This window comes from Astyanax mexicanus, chromosome 6 (assembly GCF_023375975.1).
Source record: "Astyanax mexicanus isolate ESR-SI-001 chromosome 6, AstMex3_surface, whole genome shotgun sequence".
NCBI lineage: Eukaryota > Metazoa > Chordata > Actinopteri > Characiformes > Acestrorhamphidae > Astyanax > Astyanax mexicanus.
Genome location: NC_064413.1, coordinates 24,687,403 through 24,713,892, shown reverse-complemented (window position 1 = coordinate 24,713,892; position 26,490 = coordinate 24,687,403). Strand labels below are relative to the sequence as shown.

Here is a 26,490-nt window from a genome sequence, read left to right as displayed (position 1 = left end):
GGAATAGTAGTATAATGTTTTTAATTTTATATAAAAGTAGAATAGATATGAAAAGAAATAATACTCTGTATAGGTTTTTAAATTTATTGATCTTTTTTTTTAATTGGAGCAGAAACCTTTCATAGTCTAGGTTGAAAACCTAATTTAGAAACAATAACAATACTATAGTTTTAACTCTGAGAGTTAATCAGTGTTATCAAAAAATAAATCAGTATTTAGTGAAATAACCCTGATTTTTATCATGATTTTTTAATCTGATTTTTACATGCATGAAATGTCTTGGCATGTTCTCCTCCACCAGTTTTACACAGTGCTTTTGGGTGACCTTATGCAACTTCTAGTGAAAAATTCAAGCAGTTCAGCTTAGTTTGATGTCTTGTATATATATATATATACACACAGACACCTCTCACACAAGTCTCTCTCTCTCTCTCTCTCTCTATATATATATATATATATATATATATATATATATATATATATATATATATATATATACACCTAAGTTTAAAGCCAGTTTGCAGTGGGCTAGTTCCCATGGGTAATCACACCTTATCACTCACAAACGGAAAGCATTCATACTGTGGGAGCTGGCTGGTATAGAGCTGCCGCTGCCGCGCCTCTCATAACGTACACACTCCATTCTTCCAGCTATCAGCAGATCAGAGGCTCATTGGCCCCTGGCTGCCTCGAGCTCATGCTGGCCCTCACGTCAGCTTGTCAGTGCTGGCTTGTGTGTGGTGTCAGCGGTGTGCTGGCGGTGTGTTTGGAGTTTTCCCTCATGCAGACCCCCCATGTGATCCGGTTGTGTAAGCAGACGGCTCTTGCCAGGGCCGCACTCTTTCATAATGGTCACGTTGCTCACTGAGCAGTGCTGAGGTGCCCAAACAGGACCAAGACCAACAGATCATTGATCTACTGAACTCAGCACTCGCACACGCACGCTGCCCAACACACGCACAAGCTCACGTTTAAATGACTGCACATTAATAGTTATGATATTTCTCTCACCTCTCTGGTTGACTGGATATTCACGTGCAAAGTGCCAAACAAGAGCATTCATGTGCATATTCAGTGCTAGTGACCAACACGCTGGTGCAAGGGAAGCAGGGAGAATAACTAAATAATGGCGCAAAATGGACTCCACACTGCCTAATTAATTGATTATTTAATAGCCGGCTCTAATTAGATACTGAGGCCTATCGCATTAGTGAGTGACATTTCTCTGTGGTCCATTACTTAGAAAGCTTAATTTAGTGACTGCAAACCCATAATCATGTCAGAATACAAACAGAGTTAGGAAAAACATGATGAGCGATCAGCGTGATGTGCGGTTTTGAGTGTGAATATATTGATGTGTTTCTATCCAGTTCAGTCCATTGACCATATTTAGATGCAAGGATTTGGATAAGATTTAATTGATTATAGATTATTGCCCCTTCCTGACATATTTAGATATGCTTTCCTATAGACACAAAATTCCCATTTTTGGTAACTTCACAACATCCAAGGTGTTCTTAGACGTTTTCTCTGTGAAAGAAGCCAAAAATATGCTGCAGAATGCGGACACAACTCTAGTTAAAGGAGAACTAGGCTCTACTCTGTTCTGACCACCTTGGTCCTGCAGCACAGAGAAGAGTCGGGATGTTTGTTTTCTGTGGGTTTTGAGGGATGGTGGGTCGAGCTGAGCCGTACTGGAAGCTCTGAGAGCTCTTGGTACAGGTCTGGCTTTGACCATTGCCATCAAGTCCTTCCTACTGGTCCATTTTTGGCTTTGTTGGCCAGTGTCAGGGTTTTGAATTTGATATGGGCGACAACAGGAAGCCAGTGGAGGACCTGCAGCAAACGAGTCACATGACTGAACTTCAGAAGAACTAGTTTCAGGGGTTTGGTGGCTCGCAATGTAAGACCAGCCAGTAGAGAGTTGCAGCAGTCAAGTCTTGAGATGACGAGAGACTGCACAAGCACCTGAGTGGCTTGAGAGAGAAAAGGTAAAAAAACTGAGAAATCTGCATGATCGAGTAAGATTTGCAACATTGCATGAGAATGATAACTGGTGATCCATTACTACTCCATTACTGCCGATGGAGTGACCAGTAAGTTCTTGAAAGAAATGGAGAGATTGTGGTGAAGACCTGTTGTTCCTGGGATGAACAGAACAGAAGGTCAGTCTTGCTGGGGTTGAGTTTCAGGTGATGAGAACTCATCCACTATGAGACATCGCTAAGATGCGTAAAATCTAACCCTAAACCCAATCCTAAAATATTAAGACAAGCGTTTGGATTAGAGTTGAATGTAGGGTTATATTCAATAGAGAAGCATTTACTTTCACCTTTTAGTTCATTTGCATTTAATAGACTTGAATGTTAGTTGAATGTCAGTTGAGCATCAAAGAGGCCATCAAATGAACCATCCAAGTAAAGTGTTACCGAATAGTATGTAGATAATTTCAACAACAGCTGTAATTCATGTATTTTCAAAGAATTTATTTTGGGGGCTTTGCCCCAATCGCTAGCATTGTAAGCTTGTGAGGCATTGGAGCTTTGTCTAAAAGCACTGTATTTCAGGATGCTAGGGGGGAACAGAGGTGGACTATTCAACATGATCATGTTTCACTGCACATCAAGTCCATTTCACTCCGAAGTTCTCCTTTAAGTTTAATAGAGCGCTAGAGAGAGCTCACCAATAGGTTATTCAAAATCACTACATCACAGTTTGCATATGACAGGTCTAAAAGCTTTTGATCATATAATAATAATAACATGGTTGATTTAAATTAAACTTCAAGATAAAGAATAGACAATTCTACCACGACTTAAGTCATTTTGTTCAGATTTATTTAGTCTGTTACAGTAAATTAGTTTGAAAAGTCATTTGCTGTAAGGCTGGCAATATTGTTCACCCTGCTTCCAACACACCTGATGCAACTAATTAGCTAATTAACAAGCTCTTTCTGAGATATCCTGTGGCATAAACTATAGTTACATTCATATACATTACAGTTTTATTACGTATTACAGGTTTATTACGTATATTTCGCTTCTCTTGTGCAGTGACTGTTTCCAAGATATGAGGTTTTCTTACGCCAGTGCTAAAATAGCTGCGGTAACTGAGAGAGACATTAGCAAGAACGCGCCAGCAGTACCAGCAGTACCAGCAGTGCATTTTCCTGATCTTATGAAGAGGCACTCTCTGTGAGGCAGGGAGCCTAATCTAGGCCATTCTCCACAGCTCACCTCCCCAGCTGGAGCACATGACCACGTTCCTCCTGCACACCTGTGACTAGACAGCTTTTCGAGCCAGCTGATATTTGTTCTCTCACTTTAATCTTGCTCTACACCTGTTCTGCCTCATTCTGTCTGCCTCTACATCTTTTATCTTTTCGTTTACCTGTCCTCCACCCCCCTCCTTCTCTTTTATCTTTTACTGCACCTGTACCCCCCTCCCCTCCTTCATCCAGCAGCAGCTCCACGCATGCTTAACTGCTTGTGTTTTCCTGTCTGCTCCTTTTTTCTTTTCACTCTGTGTTCTTAAAGCTGCTGTTCCTCTGCCTTCGTGGGTTAGGTTATTTGGGTATCCCCGAACTTGAACCGGAGAGACTATGGCAGTCTGGGGAAGAAGCTTAAAAAATATAATAGAATGTGAACTACATCTCTCACGCTATCCCTCTCTCTCTCTCTCTCTCTCTCTCTCTCTCCCTCTCTCTCTCTCTGTTTCTTTCTCTCTTTGCACAGTCACTAGGGACATGGATGACAGAATGGAAAGTCCTACCAACTTAGGTCATCACACACATGGGCATGCGTGCATTTATGCATGCATATACACACACACACACACACACACACACACACACACACACACACACACACACACACACACACACACACAGGCACAGTGTAGTTTACACTCAGCTATATGGCTGTAGACTGAAAACAAATACACAGCTGGTCAAATGTTTTAAAACACCCCCAATCGATCAGGAGTTCACTGAACAATTGGGTTTTGTTGCATGGCAACAAAATATTGCAATTTTTGCAATGACTTTTTCACTGCTGCTCCAAGTTTTCTCTTCTTCGTCTTCTTCTGCTTCTTCTTCATCGTTAAAAATGAGACTTGGTCCAGTGATGTTCAGATGTGCTACAAGGTGTTGTTATGTGTTGCTATTTGTTACAAATTGTTCACTCTCAAAACATTGCTTCTATAGAGTGATACTGTTGTGAATATGATTATCAATTTAAATTTGACTATAACTCATACCTCTTCAGTTCATTCCAGTTTTCAAGAATTTGTTTGATTCGCATTCTGGCTTGGATTTGTAATTCCAGGTTGTTTAAACCCTGCTTTGCTAGTTTCAGGTCAGTTTCAGCTCGTCATAGAAAGCGAGTCCACCCTCTCCTATAAGTAGAGGAAGAAATGAGAGAGGACATAAAGGGAGGACATAAAGTGATGGAGGGCCCAATTGCAAAGTGAAGGAGCTTCAGGCATGTTCTTCCTCCCAAAACTTACTCATTTCATAACAACACTTTGTACACCAAAATGTTTTTAAATGCCATTTTACTTTTTTCCCATTTGCATTTCATTTTCTACCTCAAAATCCTGAGCAGACTACCACTTACAAAGGTTATTTACTAGACTTTAACTGCTTAAATATTTTTAAAAGCTGGAACAACTGGGCATGTTTTGAAACTTCTGACCAGTTGAGTAAATGTTGAGAAAAGCAGCCTGAAAATGAAATGTTTCCAAGAAGAACAATGCTGATTACAGTACAATCTCTAAAAGCACAGACCTGAAAGTGGTGATTCAGCTACAGCAACACAATGCATAATAAAACATTATTATAGTATTCAGTAAAGAATAAAGTGAGGAGCTTTTCTACAGTTAAACAGAACTCCCAAACCCCACACCCCTCCAACCCCAACCATTATTGTGTGCATTGTCTCCACTAATGTGTTGGTAATTCCCCTGCTAATATATATATATATATATATATATATATATATATATATATATATATATATATATATATATATATATATATATATACAGCTCTGGAAAAAATCAAACACCACTTCAGTTTCTGAATCAGATTTTATAGCTATTTAAATGTATATTCATAAGGTTTTAAGAGTTCAGAAATCAATTTTGGGTGATAAACCCTGAATTTTAACCACAGTTTTCATGCATTTTGGCATATTTTCCTCCACCAGTCTTACACACTGCTTTTGGATAACTTTATGCCACTCCTAGTGCAAAAATTAAAGCAGTTTATCTTGATTTGATGGCTTGTGATCATCCATCTTCCTCTTGATTATATTCCAGAGGTTTTCAATTAGGTAAAATCTAAGAAACTTATTATTTTTAAATGGTCTTTTAGTTTTTCCAGAGCTGTAAATATATAAAATAAAATATATAATGAATAAAAATCATACCAAACAGTGGTGAATTTTATTTTGGAGGTGGCAGATCAGGGCATAGTGTTCAGACTGTGCTCGGGCAGGGAAAACACTGTCTCGTCGTAATGTCAGAACATGACAGCCAGACAGAGCTCATAGACCTGAACTACACTACTACTACAGGACAAGAGAGAGAGAAAGCGAGAAGAGAGAGAGAGAGAAAGAGAGATCATGACAGTCTGAGTCAGGACTCATCTGCATCTTGCGAACAGGCATGCCCTGCAGTATTTGCGCAGTCAAGCTTTTTACATGAGCACACTCTATTTTACAGATACAATGAATTCTCTTCACACACACAGTAATAAAGGCGCTTCCAGTTTCACTGTTCCTGTACTAGTGAGCACAAGAGTTTTGGCGAGACTGGATTATACTGGTAAACTGAACCCTCAGTCACCCCTCAGCCGCCTCTGGCCTGCAACGTCCCTGCTTTGACTCTAACATGCAACCTGAGTGATGCAGTTGGACACTTTTTACCATCTTTCTTCTCAGCCCAGAGTCAGAGAAGCCTAATTGTAGCTCATTTTTTCAAAAGGGCAGGCAAGAGACTGAAAAGCATATGGCAACATGTTTGAGTCTGCCCTAGAGATTCTGTTTGTCTGCATAGTCATAAAAAGCAGCTGAGACGCTGAGCATCTTTTTTTTTCCCTCTCTTGTCTGGGCCCATACTGTGCACTTGCTCTGGTAATTCTTCCAAGAATAACCGGGAACATTCCAAGAAAAAGCATGCAATTCAAATCCGGGGGACCTTTAATTAGAATCTGATTTTTTTTTGTTGTTTTTGTTTGTTGTTCTGCTCAGACAAGCATTATTTAGCTTGCACCAGGTGTGATATTACCATTTTATACTTTTGGGATACATTTTTTTTGGACTAATGTCTGTACACAGATGAGCCATAACATTTAAGGTCTCTGAAGGTTGAAGGAAATAATATTAATTATCTTTTTACAGCAGCATCTGTCAGAGATATTATATATATATATATATATATATATATATATATATATATATATATATATATATATATATATATATATATATATATATATATATATTAGACAGCAAATAAACAGTCAGTTATTGAAGTTACTGTGTTGGAATGACAATAGGCTAGTGATTCTTTCACTTGCGGGAATTTTCACAAGGCTCAAAACATGCAAAAGGCATCCCTTGTGAAAAGTAAGTATACTTAAAAGCATGTTCAATTTAGGTAAAGAACACTTAAAGTACATTTTTTATTTTAATATACTTAATGAAAATACACATTAAATATCTTTATCTGTATTTCCATAAAATGTTTTTTTTTTTAACAAAATGCTTTAAATTGAATGTTGTGTATTTAGTGGCATTAAATTCTGCTTAAAGTGCATTTTAGTGTAGTTTTTTTCAGTAGCATTAAGGCATACACAATATGTGCATCAATATGCAAAGTAGTTTATTTACAATATACTTCAAGTGTATTAAAAATAATGTTTAAAAAAAACACATACTTAAATCTACTTAATTTCGCATTCAAAAGCGCAACCTAATGCTTTAATGTTGTATTTAAGTAAAACTTAATTACAGTAGTACATTTAGTATGTATCTTAGTACATATTAATTTTATTGCTAAAAGTATGTACTTTTCCATGTCAAGTATACTTAAAAAAATATTTTTTTAAATGCACTTTTCTTTTACAAGGGATGTACTAATTCTTATAATTAATCATGGGTGTGTTTTGACCGTACATTAAATAAACCAATCAGTGTCTTACCTGCAATGCCCTTTAAGAGCCAGGTGCACTCTGACTTTGGTGCATTGCTATTTCAGGGACGCGGCTACCTGGACATGTCCAACACTTCTCAGCAGAGGAAACTGATCGCTCATTCATGCTTTATGGGTTTGTGCACTGCTGCATATCCATGTGTGTATAACAATCAGAGGTGCTATATAAATGTATGTTGCTATATAAACAATGCAGACAGAAGGCATGAAAATACACTGTTTGTGGGTGTAAGATAGCAATGAGCATTGTGATATTCTCATTGCTATCTTACATGGGTGTAAATAGTGCCTAGTCATGGCCATGCCATAATTGTACAATGTAAATGTTTTTAAAGTTTTTAAAGCTTGATTTACTTCCATTGTAACAAACCGTCTGTAGGGTTTTTAACTAATAATTCGTTTTTTAAAAAAGATATATATATTTGTTTAAATGAACATTATTCTTCTATTTTATTAATTGTTTCTTTGTTCTATTTGAGATTGCAACATTTGAGATACTGAACTATGTAGCATTTTAGGATATTCACTGGTCTTAAACTGCCTTATAAAACATTTGACCATCAGTAAATATAAAAATCATCCAGAATTCTTTAGCTTCCATGGGACATGGCAAAAGTCATGGGATGCAAAATAATAGCTCCTGACCCATTAATTTTGATGACCCATCTCAGTTTATGATGACCATAGAATCATATTGGAATTGGCCGGTTTAGATTTGAACAGTATTTTACACTAGTATTTAATGACAGTGTATAGTGCTCTAGACGAACAGTATGTTTGGTTGCTGCCACTCTTAAGTGCTAAAATATCCTAATCAGACTGATTGACCTGCATTTGTAACCCTCAGCAAGTACCGTTAAAATTTTTTACAACGCAGATTAAAGTCAATTCAGTCATCATGTCTATATTTACAAAATATGTACATTAAAAGTATTATCTTTAACCTTTTTTTACTACATAATTTATTTTGACTTACAAGGAGAGCTCACTAGAGCTGGGATACAATTTGTGTAAAAAATCATTTATATTTGATCTGTTACACAGTATATTTGATAGCAGGACAGCAACCAAATATCCTGCTACACTCGAAATCGTTTCAGTTGCATTATGACCTGTGCAATAATCAAAGTATGAAAGCCACAGTAGCCATCATAGCAGTCTGTAAAGTGGTGGTGCGCTAAGATGCACCATGGCGCCATGGAGTAGAAGTCTCAGTAAATTAGATCAGAGGTATGTTCCATAAACAAGCTCATTGGATATGTCCTATACAGCATTTGCTGACTGTAATTCTGCCCACAATGTTTAGATACTCTTAAGATTGACTTTCGTTTTAAATAACCTGATGGCACCATCTGATTTGATTGTGCTATCGATGATTTTAGTACTCTGCAGTCTATCAGTCGCCCCTGTGATGTATTTGCATGCGGACTCAGGCGTATCCAGTCCTTTAACGTCTCACAAAGCGGGCCTGTACGGGCTCTGGGGTAATTCTCTGACAGATTTTGTGTTTAGGTCGAGGTAGATCAGGGTTAAGCAGATGGATTTCTTGTTGTTGGGCTTTTTTGCTGGTTGATGCTTTGTTCTCTGTTGTCTTCAGCCATCCCTGGCAGCCCAGCTCAGAAGTAAACCTCTGTGAGGGTGCCCCCCGAATACTGCGCTCATAAGCCCTGATCCTGTATGGCAGAGAGCCTGGTCCGTTGCACGGCCAACTAACTATACATTGTCTGGAGGTCCAGTTTCACTGGGTTCCAGGGGGTGAATGCCACATTGCAGGCCCTAGCTCCACTGGGAGGATATTTATAGGGCTTTTGTGGTGGTCGGTGGTGTCGGAATGTGCAACTCTACCATGCTCAGCATTGGGATTCCACGCATGCATGTCCTGCCAAAGAGAATGGACTATAAACTGGAGCTTGCTCTTGGATGTGTGTATGGGCCAGGCTATATGCTAACAGGCTGTCATAGCTCTTACATAAAGATGAGGATAGCTTTGCATCATTGACATCTCCCCGTGCTGACCTAATCCAGAGACTGCCTGAAAGCCCCTATGCAGAAAGGACAATGATATATCATCATGCGCTCCACACTGTATTATTCCTACTCTATTGAGTTCACTCTGAAACCGTGTTCTATTACAACTCAATCACATTAAATCACACAATGGGAGCGTTTTTATTTGTCTCTCTGCGTTTAGTGAGCCAGTTGGAAAACCTGATCCCCAAAGCCTCCAGTATGTGTGTATGTAATTGGAGTAAAGGTTGGCTTGGTTGGCTCTGTTTATTGTTAGAGGAGTATGCCTGCGGCCCGAGTGGACAGGTGAGTGCATCACGAGATGGTGTGAAGCAGCTTTGTGATCCCTGATCAAAGTTATAAAGAGTTTGCACAGAATGCTGAAGAGTGGAAAAATGACAAAAGAACAGATAAGAGATGATTACTTGCTTGTGGAGTGTTCAGTTATACATGTTCTCTCTTGGGTGTGCTTTTCACCTCCCAGCACTGGGGTCTTGGGTTCAAGTCCCTATCTGGGTGGAGTTTCCATGTTCTCCCCGTGTCTGTGTGGGTTTTCTCAGAGGACATCGTTTTCCAAATACATGGAGGTCAGGTATATTGGATATTCTAAATAATAGTATGTGACTGGACATCCAAATATGGATTGGTACTCTGTGCTTTCTGAGTTGCCTACAACAACTTACTGCATTCAAGTGAAGAGATTGGTCAGTGCATAGACAGTAAAGGTCTAGGCTGTTCAAAACTAGAGGAAGAGGGTAATGTCAGCCCAATTGCTATCTCACTGATTTTTTAATGAATGCTGCATTGTGCCATGTCATCTCTGTTAAATGTGTGAAATTAATACATTTTCTAATTTTTAAACATACAGTTGAGTATCATTGTAGCATGTTGTGTTACATCTAAAACTAATAAAAAAGAATACACAAAATAAAAAGTACAACTGACATGAGAAAAATCATGGTTAATAACTACTTTAGTATTGTGTCCCATGACTTTTGCCATTTCCCATTGAAGTAAAAAAAACTGCTGCACTGACTGATAGGTCTGCTGCATTAAATATGGATGTTTTTTTCTGCTAGAGATATTTGTCTGTTTGCATGGAGACTTCTAGCCAGACTGTGCTGTCCACTGTGGGTGGTGATGTATTTTGTGGCATATTAATGGTACACATATGACACTGTTGCAGTTCAGTGTCCGCAAAACTTCTGTTAGAATAATGTTTGGACCACTTTAGAACCATATTCTAACCAGGCATGATTAAAGAATGCTCTGTACTATTTTAGGGTATATTGTTTGTTGCATAACCTGAATACATTGATTTATAACCCACAAAACTCCTGTAGAAATGAGAATTTGTCCGCATGCACAGATTTGGCCAGCATTGCATGATTAACGATATATCGCGCGTCCCTCTGTTCCATTTATATAGATGATTTCCACAGACATAATAGAGCTGAAATTTAACAAGGTCTAGGTTATTCTTCCGATCCTGCACTGCTGTGACCCTGCCTCATTTCCGGCCCCACTCAGTCGGTGCGGATTCAGGCCTATTCTCACCTCCTCCACAGTGCCGAGGCACTGCCACGCCACATTTCCCTCTGCTTTAATGCGAAGCCGAGACACAGCAGCCTCATGTCAGGAGTGATGCACATCATTTCCACAACTGCCAAGTCCCCTCCTCTCTTTGTTCCTTCTCTTTCTGTTCTCTCCCCAAATCTACGCCATCATCTCTCATCAGCTTCTGCCTCATGAGGAGCTGAGCTTGTTACATATGAGAGAAATTTGCACCTAAACCAGTTTGTTCTTCTATATGGCATGTTCATCTCACTTAATATGTCATTTTTACATGCATTTCTGGCAGAAACGTTGCGCAAACTTGATCGGCTCACTTCCAGATTTCACTTGCATGAAACGCTTGGTGTAAACAGTCCCTAAGATTCACTGTGAACTGATTACAACGAGATCACTCAAGCCATATCCGGAGGTAGTCAGAGACAGATCTCGTCCACATTTAAAGTGACAGTCCGTATTATTTTGTTTCTGAAAATAAACTAAAAGCAGAAGCATTTCTGAGTGGAGAAGAATATGGATAAAATATTGTGTTAAATGGATATTCATTCAAAAAACTGGAGTGTCTGGTCGCTTTTCGTGGGAGTTCTCCTGGCCACATCACGCGTCTTTACTTACTTATGACACATGTACAGCCACTTAACGAGGATTCAGCTCAGTTTTACTGATCGTGAGCGGGTGGTGGAGCTATGGAGACTTCAGAAGAGGAAACTCAGTGCTCAGTAGCTCATTCACTCATAGCAAAAACAAAAAAACAAAGAAGTGAAGTTTCTGACTGAGCGCACTCTCTCTCTCTGACTGAACATAACCTGGAATCGGATTCATTCAAAATGATTCTTCCACATGCTCGGCGCAATTATCCATTCTCACCAGAGAGGGCCTTATATTTCAAAACAGACATCAGCTTAAAGTTTTGTGTGATCGGATTCCAACAGACAAGCAGAAATATGTCTTTCAAAAAAAATGTTTATACAAGTAATTATTAAACTGTGGATCTTGGCTTCTCTCCTGCTCGCTCTACCTCCACTGCTTATAGCCACAAAGCACTATACACTATATAATATTTATCACAATATTATTTTACAGACAAAACATAACACTACCGCTATCCAAAAGCTCTTGTATTCACTTTTTGCTCTCCGTCCAATGAAACGAGGATAGTTAGAGACTCTTTACAAAGAAACATGTAGGTGGTCTTTTGATGAAAAGTCTGCCACTTCACTATGTAACTCTGGTGGAGTTTACACGTGGAGTAACTAACACTTTGTAAAGTCATATTTGTGTAAAATCCGGTAATTAGAGATTAAAGAATCGGTAGGCTATACATGTGTATTCGCCGATTTTCAGTTCAAACATCCAATTTGTCCAGATCATATGATCCAGTGATCACAGGAAAATGGAGGAGTAGTAGAGCACTCAAATGCTAGCTAGCAAACTGGACTTTAGTCATGGCAGAAAACCAAAGTTTTTACCACATCTGACTCAAACTCACAAATTGTAAAATGTGTAAAACTAGTGAGGCTATTAACAGAACCCAGTCATACTATACTATAAATCCAGATACAAAACAGATGTTATACCACAGTTAGTTCCAACCTTGCAATGTGATTGGCTGAGATGCGTTCTGTGAGTGCCATTATCAGCCGGTAATGCACTGTAACTGAAGCTCTCCATGTATTACTTTGCCACATACAGGTAACCTAGCAACGATGCAGCGCTTACAAGCCAAACATTGCAGCTACAAACAGAGCAGCAATGAAACTATTTTAACTCGCAGAGTATTTATAACCAAACAGATCGTATTTTATCGCCATCTTCAACTCTAAATCTTTCAATATACAGCGATAACGGAACTGCGGCATAAACGCAATAATACACTCAAGGTTCGAGCCATAACATGTAATATTGGTACTGCTGTGCTGATCTACAACCGCAGCACAGCAGTGCCAATATTACAGGTTATAGCACTCCCTCTTGAGCATTATTGCTTAATAAATATTAGGTGTAAAGCAGCACTTAATGCCAGATCACATGATAATAAATTGGAATGATATATGTAGAATATACAGTGCATTACATTCCTCTCGTCTTCCATCTCAAGCTGTACCCCGTGTGTAGCAGAACACTAGCTAGTCATGTTGTCGTGTTGTCAGCTTTTTGTTGTGCCAGGGAGGCAAGGGGGCAGAACTGTCACCCACAGGGTCTTGCAAACAAGGGAGGGCAAGGGGTGTATTATATTTCATCAGACATTCATGTCAGCAGTCCCACACTGCCACACTATAGCCGGAACAGCTTTCTCCACTGCCTCCACTTAGCATGCAAGCTCCAACTGTTCAGGCAGGCAGAGCTATGAGGATGGGGCAGGATTGTTGCTTGATTGGGACCCACACAAGTCCCAAAGGCACACCTGGGAGCATGCTGTCCCCGTCCCAAATAAATATCAGGCACAAATGCTGCCTCTAGGCTGTGTGTGAAATCACAACACTCCAAGTGCTTAGAAATGAGGCAGCTGCTGTGCTTATAAGGTCTTTTTTCATATGTGGCAAATGTAGTGCCTCATGTGAGCTGAAACTGAGCCAGCTTCAGCAGGAATATGATATAATCAGAACGGCCATGTTGTTACAATGATATTACAACAGCTTCTTTTATCAGCTGAAAATGATTTAAATTACAATTAAATTTAAATCTAAATATACAAGGACTTGTGCATGAATGTTGCTGCACAGTAAAATAGTGCACCACTACTTCAGTCTGCTAAAAGATTTTTACTTTTTAAAAGGTCTTTTTCAGTCAAGCCAAGATTTTGTATCATCGTTCTAACAATCCTATGAGAACTTCTCTGTACAAAGTGTTCTTGTTCTTCTAGACCTCAGCTTAACCTTCACAGTTCTTGTTAAATGCAATTTCTTATTTACATATATTTGAAAAAGCTCCTGCATTATAATAGTCATAATCAATCACTGGGACATAGCATTTAGTAGGTCGGTCACAGTCGTTTTTTAGACAGGAGATCGCCGGTTCGAATCCTGTTCATGTAGCGTTCATGTAGCTTGCCATCGGCTGCTGAAGCCCTGAGAGAGCACAATTGGCCTTTCTCTCTCTGGATAGGTAGATGGCGCTCTCTCTCCTCATCACTTCAAAGGGTGATGTCGCTAAGCACAAAGCGTCTGTGAGCTTATGTATCGGAACCAAATCGCTATACGCTTTGAAAATGGGAAAAATATGAATAAAAAAGAAGTAAAAAAAAGTCAGATACAGGCCATAATAGATTAAGATGTACATAAATATAAATGTGCTTGAAGTAGAGTGGTGTTTAGTATCGTAGAAACACGTCAAATTTTAACTTATAAACAAACCTCTTTGCAAAGCACAGTCTGGCACATTCCACTCTTTACCTGGTCTCCAGAAATCCAGAGAATAAACCCAGAGCTTGTTCCACATCATTGTTGTGTTTTGGCCTCTCAGCAGAAGTGTCATGTAAGAGCTGTTATTAGAAGTGCTACAGAAGCAGTTAGTAGACTGACTGGTTCTGTTGGGTTTCAGAGTGATGACATCAGCCTATCGGAGGGCAGCACAGTTGACCTGAGGAAGCCTGGGGAGGAGGAAGATGAATACTCAGAGATGGCCGAGGAGGACATGGACCCAGACAATTGCTTCCCAGAAGGTAAATATGTTTTATAGTGAAGGAAACACTGACAGACTGTGTTTATGTTGTTGATAAGTGGTAAGTCATATAGAAGTGGTTACAGAATACAGTAGAAAATCATCCATTTCCATGATATGCTGAGAACGTTAGAATGTGCGTGTTTTCCTAGACTTTAATGTTTGTTAATAATAAGCAAATTAGAACTCTTTCATTTGAACCAGTAATCATAATTCTGTGCATAATGTAAATGGAAAAAGTGCCCTTTTCAAGTGATATTTTTAATAATCATATGGTTAATAAATAGTTATGTAATAACTATATAATTACAGTCTTTGTTCCAGCAGAGCTGTTGGAGTTCAATATAGGCTTGGCTTAATTAGAAGTGTAGAACAGACTGCAAATGAAACATTCTGGGTTTAATCATACAGTCTTATTCAATAATATGGGCAGCCCTGATTAAATGACACAAGAATATTTTAATAGTATTAGAAATAATAATAAAAAGAAGCATGCATTAAACAAACAGACATATTAAGATAAACATAATATGCACATTTTGAAAAACAGTTCTTAATTATTTGCCTAATTTAAATGTTGGATGAAACAAAAACATATATTAAATGTGCCATTATGTTTGCACACATCACATTATTTGTGTTACATTATGTTACATAAAGCCAATAAGCACTAATAAATTGCTTTAAAATGTGCAGAAATGCAGTTTTCTACAGAGACTGTGAATATATTTACTCAAAGCATGTAAACACTACATGTACGTTGACCAGTAGTGTCCAAACCTTTGCTTTTACTGTATAAATAGGAAGGAAGGAAACATCACTCTTTTCTGTTCCCAGTTGTTGAAAATGAAATTTGAATGTAAACCCGACTGTAGACAGACAGCCCTTGTTAAACATCATTACATACACGGCAGAGGCGCACTTTTTCTCATGCTGTTTACTGTCATCTCCAAGTAAAGGCTATTTAATATAAAACATTAAACAATTAACTGACATTTAAAAGAGCAGTGAGGCATTAAATTGAGTGCCCTGTGTCAGCAAAGATCTGAAAATGCCTGTCAGGAATAAAACAAGCCTCTAATCTGATGATGACTGATGGTCCATATTCAATTTGGTAGAATCCATTGATCCAGCAATCAAATCCAGTGTGTTTAAACATGCTGAGTAATCAGCAAATCGGCAGTCATAGTATTCCTTTAAGACGAGTGTTGGGGATGTTTTAGTGTATAAATCAATAGGGAGCAGACTGGGGTGAAGCTGGGCTTAACTGGTAGACAATTCTAATACTACTAATACCTCTATCATGTCAAGAGTAAACAAAAGGTATATATTAATACTATACTTAATAATAATAATAAAAACAGACAAAGCGTATGCAGCTTTGTGTGTTAATCCCTCAACAGGCCATGATTTTTGTCAATATTCTGCCTGACATTACACCCCTAAATCTTGAGGATTTCTATTCAAGCATTAAATAAAAAACTCTGATGTTTGATAAGTAATGTTACTGAAAAGCATAATTGTAATTGTAATAGAAAATATAGAAAAATAGTCAAGTAAGTCTGTAACTGTCAAAATATAATGAATATAATCATAAAATTGGCTCTTTCCTGAACTTTATTTTAAAATTTCTTTGAAATTTTACAATTCTGTATACAAATCAAATCAAAGTTCATGGCCTCCAAACCTTTCATTTGTTATGTTTGTCTTCAAACATGCAGAATGTGGCATAAATAACTTATTGTACTGCAGAGATTAAGGGTTTGTATCACTTATACCTGTAGCCCGCATATGGGTAAAGGCATGTTAATAGGTTAAAGTGTGATGCACATTGTAACTAAAGCTTTTTACACTTTCAGCAAAAAATACTGGAAGAAGCTTTTTATTAAAAAATTATATCCAGCAAGTCCAATGTCCTGATAAAGATATTTCCCAATAAACACATCAAATATCATACACATAAAATCCTAAAGATAAACAAAAGTATTATTTATTATTTTCTTTCTCTATAAGTTATATAGACATTAGTGTGAGGACGGGAAGACTGCAACCTTTAAGTTTAATGGATTTAATAATATACTGTACTGATATGAACTCCCACACTGGCTTCATTTACCAGTCTGCTCCGTGTTTAAACTGTGTGTGTGCTTTTCTCCAAGCCTCTCACAGCTTTTTAGGTAGAAGCAGAAAAATAAGAAGTGATGTTTTTGCTCAGTGTGTGACATTTATAAATAGTGTTGCATAAGTGCTGAGATATGCTCTTAGGGAAGTGTGTGTTGTTGGTATGTTCACTGCTAAATCGTGTCAGCACTGATGTTACCGTTATTGTGTTAGTATTCCTGAGGAATAGAGAGAGACTCTATGCTAACTCTTGCTAAGGCTTTGTTCTAATCACTGGGCTTCTTGATTTTGCTTTGATGGCTGTTAATTGCTTGACAAATGATGAGAGCGGGGTGTTAAAATGTCTAAGGCTTCCAATAGAGAGCTGGAGCATCAGTACAAATTGAGTTGAGAGGACCCTGTTACCATAATCCTGTTATTAAGTTTACAGGCAATAAGTTAATTTGGAGAAGCTCGAATGCCGGTAATGGAGATGCTTTGATGCCCAAGGGAGGCTCAAATGTGATTTCATGGCAGCGACCTATTGTTATGGATGGAAGGCTTTTAAAGAGTCATCGGTGCAACGTGGGATTATGTCACGTAACAGTGATGTCTCAATGACGGAAGTGATTCACCTGTCAGTTTCTGAGCTTGAAAGCATTTTCAAAAAATGCAACTAAATATACAGTACATATTCTGTTTTTATCAAACGCACAAATTCATTTTTGTTGAATGTTTGCTGATACTCGCTTTGTGTTTTCTCCCCGTTTTCTCCATTTCCCCCTCCCCTTTGTTAGTGTGTGTCCGTCATTTCCAGTGCTGCGATATCAACACTAATGAGGGGCTGGGCAGGGTGTGGTGGCGGCTGAGGAAGACCTGCTATCACATAGTGGAGCACAGCTGGTTCGAAACCTTCATCATCTTCATGATCCTGCTCAGCAGTGGTGCTCTGGTGAGCTTTGTCAACAAAAAATGATTCCACAAGAACCTAGAATTAGATGTTACACTCTAATCTAGCAACCTAATTAGTCTTTATGAGTCAGTTTTCCATACAGGGATTGAGACTCGTCCTGGTAAACAGGATTCAAAAAGGAGATCCTCTATAGAAATAAAAAAATGGTTTGGATTAGTCTTAATCCTTGTCCAGAAAAACAGCCCTAAATGTCAAGTCATATCAAGAGGCTTTTATTCATCATTCATCATCAGTCATTCCAGTACAGGTACACAGTGCAACGAAATTAGGTTCTTTGCAACCATGGTGCAACATGGAGCAAGCTATATAATATAGAAAAGACAAAAAAACATATTGTGCAACATAGAACTATAACACTACAATAAATACGGTAAATAAAGCAAACATGAGACATTTTAACAGACAAGACAATGCATTGTACCGATACGGTACAATGAGATGTGCTAGTGAGGATGAAGTGCAGGTATATGCAACATACTGTAACATATAGGTCATACATGATCACATCAGGTACTGATGTAAAGTAATCAATATATTTGTTATAATTGTTATAAATACACTCTTAAACCCATTGCACACTGGCCACACCACACAACTGAAAAAAAAGCTAAAGCAGACAAAGAGTGTTTATATTAAATTTACATTTCATGTTATATTTTGGCTTTAATTTAATGTTTAAATTAAAAATATTGCACAGTTGTGAGAGTTCTTTAATGCTGGCATCGCATTGGCGCTAGGTGTGTTCTTTAAGCTAAGGCAAATGGCCGCAGATGCTTAGTGCTGGCTTCCCTAATGACTCCCTACATGAACTGAACCGTGCACTAGTGCATACAAGCATCAAACCAAACTGTAGCATAAGGATGCCTTAAATGTTAAACCTCAGAGTGGCCAGCCCTGCTTTAGAGCCGAGAAGAGCCAGGTGTGTTCCTTGTCGAGACTTGTTGACTGCCCCAGCTCACATCATACACAGTCTTAAATACATTTTCACCACTGCATTATAGTTAGTAAATTTACCATATATGAAACACAGTCCATAGTGTATACAATAGACTTTTTGGTTCTATTAATGATCAATAAAGTTGCTCTACATCTAGAGTCAGAGATCAGCTGACAACATTCGTCACTCACACGTGTGAGACATCAGGTGCTGTGTATGACTATTCATACAATATTTTCATTAAAACACTTAAAACAATTTGCATCTGTTTTTGTTCATAGAATAGTCACATGGAATTCTTGTGAGACCCTAATTAGATTAAAACACTATGAGGTCAGCTGACATATGGCTTTGCTTTAGCATTCATTTAAGGATAGAAGAATATATAATAACAATATATCTAAATTTTCCCAATATTTTCCATTGATACCAATGCTTTCAAATGTTTAGAGGGCTGTGCAGCAGCCTTAAAAAATAAGGTACTACACACGCTTTCAGCAATAGCATAGAAAATCACTTTTTCTTCCATAAAGAATAACGTTTGTAGTAGATATTCTAAAGAACTACCACTTGTGTGGTTCTATAAAAAGTAAGGTTTATGGCCAAAAGTACCAAAAGTAGAACCATTTTTAGCACCTTAATTTTTTAGTGTGTACAAAGTACATGGAATTGTTGGAAACCCCAAAACCTTCACTTTCAAACATTTATAACTAAACTGTATTTTTATTATTGATGGCAGTAATGGCTATTCTCATGTTTAAATCTTAACTCATGTACTTAAAACTTCTGTAATGTTTACACCCTTACAGTAGTCAGGAAAAAAGAAACTGTTTACATTATAATTTCTGTTCACACTTGGAGCTGCACAGTCTGTAGGGAACAGCAGAAATAGGAAGGTCTTTCCTGCACTCCTGCTGGCCCAATGAAAGCCATTCCCTGCTGAATTGCCCCAATCTCACTGCCTATAAACTGCATAATCAGGCTGACCCTGGAACAGTTTGCAAGGGCAGAGTCAGCAGGCTCTGTGTTTAGCTGGCTAAGGGGTGCCAGACTGCCTGCTGGCTGGTCAACTTCCAGGACCAGGCGTCTCCATGGGAGAACTGTGGCAGGGCAACAAAAGCACAGCTTTCAGCTGACATTAATCAGTTTAAACAGATGCCACCGGCCACTAGAGACGCTGCTGAATAATCTCCTCCCGACTTTTTCCTCCGTCGCGAACTGACTTTTTCCTCTGCATTGCTACAAGTGATCGATTTGCCACAGGAGATTTTAGGAATTCTGGAAGTGGTGGGAGGCTGGATTCCGGAGTGAAACAAAGGCTGAGGGTGGAGAGTGCTGCCAGGAGCCGACTGATCTATACAACCCACAGACATTCAGCATTTTACTACCGACTGTGGCCCTTTTAAGCAGCGCTCGTGCGAAGGAGTCAAGAAATGTCAGAGCGAAAAAGTTCACAGCTCCTGTGTAATGTTTCGAAACCTTTAACTTTCCTACTGTATAGAACCTTCTTAACGGCACAGGAGAGCCTTTTGTTGTTGAGTGACTCACAAAGAGAGGCTAATGTCACTGGTCTGTCGGCAGGCCCGGATGCCAGGTGTGAACTAGACTGGCTGGTATTTTGGTGGCATTTACCAACACCTCCTCAGCAAACAGCTGCTCTTTCAGCCTCGGAGTTGAATGATCACATGTGAAAAGTAAAAGTAAGCAAAAAAAAAAAACAAAAAGAGCCAGAAACCGCTACGTCGGCTAAAACCAATGGAGAGGCAAATGGCCACAGATGCTTAGTGCCGGCTTCCCTAATGACTCCCTACATAAACTGTACCGTGCATTAGTGCATGCAAGCGTCGAACCGTACTGTAGCATAAGGATGCCCTAAATGTTAAACCTCAGAGCGGGAAGCCCTGCGTTAGAGCCGAGAAGAGCCAGGTCGACGGATGATCAAGCCCTCTCCACGCTGATGATGAATAGCAGGGGGGGTTTGGTGCAGAGCCTTGGGTGCGTGGAAGGAGTTGGAGCCTCAGCTGTGTGCTCCTCCTCGCCTCTCTGTCTGTGCCCATCAATGCGGAACACATTGGGCTGCTGAGCAGCTCTAGCAAGAACACAGGGTCATGAGATATCAGGCATGCATAGCCTCGCTGTCCAATGAAAAACAAGTATCTTCAAAACAGCAACTTTCAAGTCAATGTAAAAAGAGTTTATTTCAGGTCATTTTGAAGTATTTCTATTGGTCTGTTCATCGAGAAATAAATAATGTCCTAAAAATTGACATAAATAGAGATACTTGTTTTTATTGGACAGTAACGATATGTATTGTAGCTTTCAGAGGCAGTAACACATTAGCCAGCGATACAGTCAAACAGGTTAGAATTAGCTTGCGAAATTAAAACCTTACAACTGACAAAAGGGATGTAAGAAAATATTGAATGATATCGAAGTATCGCAATATTTTGTTTTGCAATACTATAGAAGTTTTTTTCAAAAACTCACTATCGATTTTTAATTATTAGTATACATGTAAAAATTGGTGGCAGACACTGATCCCAGTGTTCTGACTAGATAAACAGTAACCTATTCATTTAATACAATTTTATAAATACGATAGTGTGTGTACAGAATTGCAATATATTGTGATATATTTATAACTCGCTCTCCCTCCATATGCTATCTTATATCTCATCCATGATTTCTATAAATAACAATACTTATCAGACCCGCTCTGGATCACCTGTCAGGTTCCTAGAGATTTACTGAACTGGGAAAATCTGCTTTTAGCTACAGAGCACCAGTGAGCTGGAATTCACTACAGGAAACTCTAAAACTCAGCTCTCTGGAGTCACTAAATCATTTTAAACTTTTAATATCTGGCCACCTTCAGACACCCTGTAACTGATTTAGTTGAGTTTTTCTTTTACCTTTTTAGTTATTTTAATTATGTTGTCTTTTTATTAATCTAATTATATGTTTTACCTTTTAGCTCTTTTATTTTATTTATTTTATTCATTCCATCCTTTTATTTGTTTTCATTCATTTGGCCTTTTACCTTTTTAATTAGTTTATTTCTTCTTATTATTTTTCATCATTTTTAACTTATTATTATTATTTATTTTAGTTCCATCATTTACTTTTTTACATTTGGCCTTTTACCTTTTTAGTTAGTTTATTTCTTCTTTCCTTTTTTATCATTTTTTAACATATTATTATTATTATTTATTTTAGTTTCATCATTTATTTTTTTATAATTGTGGTTATTTTAGTCCTTTATTTCTATAATTGTGTTTATATTTTATTATTCTACTTATTTATCTCTTTGTTTTATTGCTTGACATTTTAGCCTGTTTGCATATCCTTTTATTTTATATTATTTTATCTCTTCTTAATTAAATCTTACATTGTTTGCTTTGTTTTTATAATTTAAACTTAATTTGCAATCCCTTTAATTTTGTTTTTTTTTCGGCTGCATTGAAAATGAAGGTTACCCTCAATGTATTTACCGAGTGGAAATAAAGGTCGATTGATTGATATGTTAAATCGAAACCCCTGCATCTACATACATATCATATCGCCAAGGTTTCGCCAATGCACAGTCCTAACTGACAACATGCTACAATCTTGGTCCACATACTGTCATTTAAAAATATAACAGACCTGGTGACCTACTGACCTCTCTGTCTCTTCTTCTCTGTTGACAGGCATTTGAAGACATCTACATCGAACAGAGAAAAGTGGTCAAAATTGTGCTGGAGTACGCTGACAAGATTTTCACCTACATCTTCATCTTGGAGATGACACTGAAATGGATTGCTTATGGCTTTAAGAAGTACTTCACCAACTACTGGTGCTGGCTAGACTTTCTGATCGTTGACGTAAGTGTAATTCTTTCACCTAAAGAAGCAGCACAGTTATTGTATGATATTGTGGTTTCCAGCCCTCATCCTGCACACCTCATTCAGCCAGACTTTAAAGGGCTTCTGAAGTTAGTAATTGGTTGAATCTGGTGGGGTGTCTGCAGGTAGGTTGCTCTTCAACATGATGCAGGGTTGGAGACTAGAAGCAGGGCAGCAAATGTATACAACATGTTTGAATGTTTGTGAACACCCTCTTTGATAAATGCATCCAGCTACTTTTAAGATGCATTTATTGCTGACACAAATGTGCAAATGCAAAACAGACAACTTGTCTAGTCCCTGTAAAGAAGTACTGTCAACAGTATAGGGCACATTGGAGTAGAAGGTAACAACATGATGATGAAACTATTGACTCCATGCCTAGTGATGAGCTAGAGGGATCTGAAACTTGTGGAACTGTCTTCTCTGGAATGATGGTGCTCCATCGAATACTTTTAGAATAAAGTGGGAAATTGAATAAATCAATGAATAGTTGTTAATGCAAATAGATCCTCACAAACATGCTTCATAATTCTAGTTAAAAAGCTATTACTGGACAGTAGAGACAATTACTGCAACTGAAGCAGAATATTAGAACTATTTTATTACCCTTGATTTCAGACGAAACAATGAATATGCAGGTGGCCCAATACTTTTGTCCATATAATGTGATTATTTTAATATATTTAATTGCTATACAGTTCTGGAAAAAAATAAGAGACCACTTAAAAATGACGAGTTTCTTTGATTTTACCAAATTAAAAACCTCTGGAATATAATTAAGAGGAAGATGGATGATCACAAGCCTTCAAACCAAGCTGAACTGCTTGAATTTTAAAGTAATCCAAAAGCAGAGTGTAAGACTGGTGGAGAAGAACATGCCAAGATGCATAAAAACTGTGATTAAAAACCAGGGTTATTCCACTAAATATTGATTTCTGAACTCTTAAAACTTAAAGAATATTAACGTGTTTTCTTTGCATATTTGAGGTCTGAAAGCTCTGCATCTTTTTTGTTATTTTAGCCATTTCTCATATTTGGTAGTGTGTAGATTATAGAATAATACAACAATGTTCGTTTTACTCAAACATATAGCTATGAATAGCAAAATCAGAGATCTCTTTCCAAAACTGTATATGCTATCCTCAAGCAAAAATATTGATGTAGCTCAGAAACCATCTTTAATTTTGTGTTTCACTTGGAAAAGAAATCTTAAAACACAAAAAATGTGTAGCGTTTAATGTAAATCTTGTTTTAATTTGCAATCAAATGCTCATTAACAAGTGTTTATCTTTAAAAAGTCAAAGGCTAGAATATGAATATTATGCAATATATAAGGAGCATTATTAGTGTACATATTCATTAAACGTATATATATACTGGAATTTAGGTGTAGATATAATATATAAAAATATTATGGTAGCAGCTATAAGTCTGAGACCTCTGTTGAGATATATGAACAGAAAGTACTGGTATATGTCTGATAGCTCTCGACAGTGTTTTAATGCCTGTGCAAATATTATGCATGAGATCAAATGCCTCTTCAGCGCTTGTGTAGTAACTCTCCGTGGTGAAGAGATAACTCCAAGTTTTACTCCCCGAGTCCCAGCGCAGGCTGCCTGTACTGTTCGTAAATCATTATGAATGTAATCTAAGCAGTTTTAGTGATTGTTCCCTATGGGCTCAAAGCCCTTCTGCCCTTATCTTAATAAAATTCATTAACACAATGCAACAAACCACAAGCGCTCGGCCTATATTTACGGCTTGGTTTAATCTTGGAAGGTGAAAACAGAGGTTCCCTGTGTCTTATATTTAGAAAGCTCTGTATACTGTAGTAGTGATGAGGAGCTTAGAATGCAGAAAGTGTAGATATCACAATAATACAGTGTATAGATTGATCCATTTAAGGTGATTAAGGTGGCAAGCAATCTTGACATTAACTAAATAAATTATAATTCAATTCACACAGGTTTCAGTGATTGGCCTTTTGGCGCGTGCCCTCAGTTTTGACCAATTTGGCACCATACGAGTTCTAAGGACCCTCCGGGCACTGAGGCCACTACGGGCCGTTTCTCGCTTTGCTGGCATGAGGGTAAGAACCGCTCTGACCGAGACGTGCCACCGCTGGCTATTTAAGAGTACAGTGTTCGCCATGACTTTAGCCAATTAGTGATTATTAGGCCAGTAAATAAAGATCTTCATCCTTCAGGTCCACCCAGGGTCTTTTGAGGAGACACACAGACTTCCTGCAGCTTTTTAAACCTGTGAAACTTTTTCTGCAGGACTGATCATACAAAGGACAAGAAGATGCTCCTATAATAATAGGAGCATCCTCAATAAAGAGGAAAAATAAAACTAACCACTTCTTTTATTAAACCAGCCCATTTTTTTATACAGTGAGACTGAAGCTGAGTCTGAGGCTCGAGCGAGGGATGCCTCTTCTTTTTCTTTCACAGGAAGTGCTCAAGCCCTTTGCCTGGCAGGTTTTGTCAGCTTGCTAACACCGCGTCTCTATCTTTTCTGTCTCCTCCACTCTCTGTCCCCCTTTTAGGTGTCTTTAGTAAGCCTCGTAGCCAACACACTAGGCTACTCTGACTTCGCTGCCATCAAATCACTTAGGACCCTCAGGGCTCTCAGGCCACTAAGAGCTCTATCCAGATTTGAAGGCATGAGGGTAAGAGTCTCTCTTTCTCTCTCTCTCTCTCTCTCTCTCTCTCTCTCTCTCCCTCTCAGTCTGTCTGTCTGTCTGCCGGGTCCATCTCTCTCTTATTCGTCATCTGAAGCTATTTTCTCACTTTCTGTGAAGGGCAAGAGTTCCCAGCAATTGAATTCCATTAAATTCAGCCTAGATAAATTCATACATTCTAACATAAATCATAAGCTCCCCTTTAGACTAAACTGCAAAAAAAAAAAAAAAATATATATATATATATATATATCTGTATGCATTTCTCACGTTTCTCTCTCATGTTTTAATCATGCTTGATCTATTTAATATGTCTGACTAATGATAATTTAACATATTTCATATATTAAAGGGAGTTCTTCTGATGGAACCGAAACATCACATCTTGACAGTATTACATTTCATAATTGCTGTATTATGGTATTGCTATATTTTTAAGCCAAGGTTTATAAATCTGTTAATATTATAAATATGTCTAGTGCTAAACTACTATGAACTACTTGGTAACAGTTAAGTATTTTCTGTGGACTCACACTGGGTTAAATATGAGGGTCTATAAAGCTAATATATTTTTATGAGGCTAATACTGTTTGAGTGTGGTCTTTCACAGACATGGACTAAGCCTAGACTATATTTTATATTTTCCTTGTAAAATGATGTGTAGTCCATCAAAGACTAGGCTTCATTTCTGGCTGGGAAACTGCTAAATTGGTTTTAGGAGTTTATTCCATATTGTTCACCGCTCATGATCTCACATGCAGTATAATAATAAATGATAATATTATTAAAAAGTTGTATAAGTTGTTTTACAATTTTATAAAGCATTCATGTTGTTAAGTATGTTTTATTTCCTGACAGTATTAATAGGACATTGTTTTAAACATAAATGTTAAATCTTATATATTGTTATCTAAAAATAGTGTATATACGGTGTGGGATATCATCAGTATTTTAGTAACCGAGTGTCAAACAAATGGGCATTTATTATATTGTAGTTTTCTCTTTCTCGTCTTTGCTTTCATCAGTCATTGTAGTCAGTATTAGCTTTTCATCCATTTATTCTCACTTATTTACAGCAGTAAATAGAGCTTCTGTTTGTCCAGCTTTAAATCACTGATAATCAGCAATATGAAATGTGTATCTGTTGACAGCCTACAGACTGAAGAGCAAATTGAATTGGAGTGTGTTAGATTTGCATGCTGTGTAACAGTGAAGCCGCAGCGCGTGGAATTCCCCCTCCGTCGCTGTAAATCTGGCAAATACGATTAGACGTCACAGTGCTTTAACAGCTGCTGCCAGAGGCACACTGCTTTCTTTACATGGGGAAAGAAAGTGCAGTCTCATTCTCTGAAGATCAACTGGGTGGCAGATCCCTTTGTGACACTTTTCTTCCTCTGACAATTTGGCCAAACTTGTACCGCTGACGCTCTTAGAATTAAACGTCAAAATCCAACCT

At 38.0% G+C, this 26,490-nt stretch overlaps 1 protein-coding gene across 3 annotated transcripts in view; it reads left to right on the top strand.

Moving 5' to 3' along the window:
• Positions 1 to 26,490, top strand: part of scn5lab (sodium channel, voltage gated, type V-like, alpha b) — a 205,894-nt gene that overhangs the window by 162,291 nt on the left and 17,113 nt on the right. For all 3 annotated transcript variants that reach the window (XM_049480059.1, XM_022673864.2, XM_049480060.1), the window contains 4 exons: positions 14,335 to 14,455; positions 17,352 to 17,506; positions 22,154 to 22,327; positions 24,900 to 25,022. In XM_049480059.1, the coding sequence (XP_049336016.1) occupies positions 14,335 to 14,455; positions 17,352 to 17,506; positions 22,154 to 22,327; positions 24,900 to 25,022 (573 nt within the window). The remainder of the gene's footprint in view (positions 1 to 14,334; positions 14,456 to 17,351; positions 17,507 to 22,153; positions 22,328 to 24,899; positions 25,023 to 26,490) is intronic.